The 3859-nt window shown below is 48.5% G+C and overlaps 1 protein-coding gene across 1 annotated transcript in view; it reads left to right on the top strand.

Moving 5' to 3' along the window:
* GUITHDRAFT_117819 (hypothetical protein) overlaps positions 1–2289 on the top strand; it is a gene marked incomplete at both ends in the record, with an annotated part of 4382 nt that extends 2093 nt beyond the window's left edge. Inside the window, 9 exons of the mRNA XM_005822953.1 lie at positions 184–216; positions 281–373; positions 630–686; positions 730–797; positions 1157–1203; positions 1263–1329; positions 1387–1432; positions 1817–1948; positions 2008–2289. Of these exons, the coding sequence (XP_005823010.1) occupies positions 184–216; positions 281–373; positions 630–686; positions 730–797; positions 1157–1203; positions 1263–1329; positions 1387–1432; positions 1817–1948; positions 2008–2289 (825 nt within the window). The remainder of the gene's footprint in view (positions 1–183; positions 217–280; positions 374–629; positions 687–729; positions 798–1156; positions 1204–1262; positions 1330–1386; positions 1433–1816; positions 1949–2007) is intronic.
* Positions 2290–3859: the final 1570 nt, after the last annotated feature.

Below are 3859 nucleotides of genomic sequence, written 5' to 3'. Positions count from 1 at the left end.
AGAGAGAGAGAGAGAGAGAGAGAATGAATGGGAGGTGAGGAGCAGGAAAGGAAGAGGGTGGGAGGGTGGGTGGGAGAATTTGTCACAGAAGGAAAGAGTCATTGCACGATTCTGTAGCTCTAGAGACGAGGATGTCAGCCAGGGATCATTTCAGTTGTCTTGAGCTTATCCCGCCATTGGCAGGCCTTGGACGCTTTCGTCAACTTCCTTATCGTTGTGAGACTCCCTGCTCTGTCGCTTGCTAGCTTCAGTGTCAGTCTCGTTGACCGCCAGCCTTCAGTCTATCGGATCTGTGGTGGTCGGGGCCTTGTTTGGGATGCTGTCGGCATTTATCACAAAGAGGGTCATCAAGGATGGAGCTCCGCACAGTGAGGTAAGGACGTGAACATACCAGTGTGAGTGAGATGTTTTTAAGTGGGAAGATTGTTTTGGATGAGCATGAAGTTTGTTCTGGATATGATCGCCTCCTTGTTTATGCCAGATTTTGTGTTTGAGACGTCTGTACTAAAGATCCATCTCTACTCGAGGTGTTTGTCAATCTTATTCCGAACATTAGTTGTGTACATCCAATGTGTTGCTTTCAATGTTGTTTCTACCGCTGCGTTAATTGCTCCCCCTCCAACTGGCAGGTCACAATCGTGTTGAGCGTCGCATATCTCAGTTTCATCTTTGCCGACGCTATCAAGGTCCTGATTGTCCTCTCGTCGCTCCTCTGACGTGTGTTGTCAGGTTTCTGGACTCATGAGCATCTTCTTCTGCGGAGTGATAATGTCACATTACACCAAATACAACCTCAGGTGTGACCATTCACAACTCTTTCTTATCACCTTGTTCCCTCATTTACCTCTTCTTTCATCTACTCGTTCTCTCATGAATGATACGATTGTACTTCTCATCGTCTACCCTCTATCTTGTCAATCATACAACACTTTCACTTCTGTTGGTGAAATTGAATGCATTGCATTCTTGCAACGACAGCCATGACGGCAAAGAGACAGCTCACAACGTCGCTCGAACATTAGCGTACTTGAGGTTGACAGCATGCAAAAATGACTGTTGAGGAGATCATGATGAAAGCTCATCGGCGCAGTGAGACATCTGTTTTCATCTTCTTTGGTTTCAACATCCTGCCGACCATCTTACCTCACTGCAACAGCAACAAGCAGGTAGGAGAAGAGAGCAACGGGAGGAAGGCTAAGAGTGGTTGTTGGCGAGTCAGGAGGAGGAAAGTTTACTGATACTAACGCCATTTGATTTCATAGGGAGAACCGAAGTTTGTCTTGGACTGGTGCTTCGTGGGCTGGTCAATCGTGCTCTGTTTGATATCAAGTGAGTCATTGCGTGCCGGTCTTGACGAGGAGAGGTGAGGAGATTGACGTGTTGCAGGAGCGAACGTGTTTTTCTTGTGCTGGTTGCTCAATACTTGCAAGAGGTGAGGAGCGGAAGAGAAAGGAAGGAAGAGCAAGGGCGGGAACGAGAGCAAAGGGTGCAGGAGCAGGAGCAGGAGCAGGAGCAGAAGCAGGAGCAGGAGCAGTAACAGGAGCAGGAGCAGGAGCAAACTCCAAACCCGAAAAGAAGACAACTTATTCTATGCATTGCTTCACAGGTCAGGTCACGCACAAGAAACTCGTATCAGCTTCAAGAACATGTTGATGATCTGGTTTGCTGGGTTGAGGTAAAAAAAAAATCATCATTGTTATCATATTACCACCACCACCACCACCACCACCATTCATAACAACAGCAAAAGCAACAGCAACAACAAAATGTTCTTCTGGCTTCTCTCTTGCACTTTCCCTCATTCTCCATCCATCAGCTGACCATCGTCATGTTCAATAGGGGAGCCATTGCCTTCGCCCTCTCCCTCACCTTCCAAGGCCCCAACCGAACTTACATCATCCCTTGCGTCGTCGTTATTATCCTCTTCACCAACGTGTTCCTCGGCCAGGTCAGAAACATTCCTCCCGTGCTACCTTCTTGCCTTGATTGACCTCCCTGTGCTCACAGCTAACAGCTCCTGTGCTGCGACTGCTCAAGATTCCAACCTTCGTCAGTCAGGATCACGGGGCGAACGTGAGTTCCTCTATCATGCGTGTCATGTGCAACGCGATCTCACTTCCTCCTCCCGCCATGCTTCCTGCGACTGGTGCCGTGCGGACTCGTCGCTTCCTTCCTTCAGCCAATCACAAGGTTGCACCTCAACTTGTCGAGTTGCGAGTGATGGGATGCGAACGTATGCAGAGGCTCGATCTTTCTCCGTATCGACTCGCTCATCACGTATCAACATGAGACTCCAAACTCAGGTGATTGCATAACACACATGATAATGAGGAGGAGGAGGAGGAGGAGGAGGAGGAGGAGGAGGATGAGGATTGAAATGGGAGTGAGAGATACGCGATGAAGCTGAAACAGAACATTGCAGGCATTGAAAGGGAACATTTGGACCTTGCGCATCATGTTGATAAGAATGATTTCCTTGTTTCTCAAGCCCTCTCACAGCGCGTCTCTTCCTCCCTCCTCCTCCCTCCTCCTCTTTCCTTCTTCTTTCTCCCCCTTCTGCTCCTTCTTTCTCATCCTGCCCCCTTCTCCTCCTTCTTTTTCTTGGTTCTTGTGCAGTTGATGAGTCAAGAGAGTTCAAAAGCGCACAGAAGCAAACTGCATCGCATATGGAGGAGATTAGACGACAAGTGAGCGAGGAAAAAGTATTGCCATCCAGCTGATGTGTTTCAAGGTACATCAAGCCACTGATTGGGGGAAGAACGAGAGAAGATCTGGCGAACGAGCTCAAAAAGACCCTCCTGTCCTTTCATGTATGTCAACATGTTCATCATCACCATCACCACCATCACCACCATCACCATTAATCATGCTTCCATCATCATCACTAGCGGTGGATGATCATCATTTCATGTGTCGTTCACATAGTTTTACCCTCTTGATTGAGATGAACAGGACGGGAGCAACTCAGCTCTGCCTGACGAAACTTCACAAAATGCAACCGAGCACGAGGAGCTGACGAACCTTCCTCTCCGGCTGGAAGAGATCGAACCAGCAGATGCACGAACGAGGTGAGCAAGAGATAGCAGCAGCAGCTGGAGAGAGAGGAGGAGAAGGAATGAGAGAAGGAGGAGACAGCAGCAGCTGAAGGAGGAGGAGGAGGAGGAGGGAGAGAGAGGGGACGAAGGAGGAGGAGGAGGAGCAGTGAAAGGAGCAAGAGGAGGTGCTGGTGATGGATTCTGTAACTGCAGGCCCCCTACTTCTCCTCCGCCAGCCGCTCGTGGTGAAAACGCGGGACTATGAGACAAGGAGTGGGAGAAAGGAGGAGCAACATGAAATGAACTTGAACTGATGCAGATTATTGGTATCGACACATTTCTACTCATCGCCTTATCGTGTTTGTTTCTTTCATCTCTACAGTCGTTGAGAGAATTCTTGGAGATTGGACTCAATCTCGTAGAACATTTTCACTTGGTCCGGTGTAGCCTGAGAAGATTCAATCGTCATTATCACCTTCTGCCTTCCAAAAGCACACGGTATGGCTAAAAGACACTGATCCCTTGCTCCATCATCAATACTTCATTCTCTCCATCATCATCATCATCATCATCATCCTAATCAGCAGCAGCAGCAGCAGCAGCGTCATCATCATCATCATCATCATCATCATCATCATCATCATCATCATCATCATAATCAGCAGCAGCAGCAGCAGCAGCATTATCGGCAATCCTTTCATTATCGTTGTCTTACCACTTTCTTCCACTCTTCCAGCTTTTCTGCTTGAGCCTTAGGGTCATCGTACTCTGATGAATCGTCAGAAAAGTCTCAAGGAATGAGGAGGGGGGGGATGGGGGGGGGG

This window comes from Guillardia theta (assembly GCF_000315625.1).
Source record: "Guillardia theta CCMP2712 unplaced genomic scaffold GUITHscaffold_116, whole genome shotgun sequence".
Taxonomy (NCBI): domain Eukaryota; class Cryptophyceae; order Pyrenomonadales; family Geminigeraceae; genus Guillardia; species Guillardia theta.
Note: the sequence above shows the minus strand (reverse complement) of the source record. Positions and strands in the feature narration are given on the sequence as shown.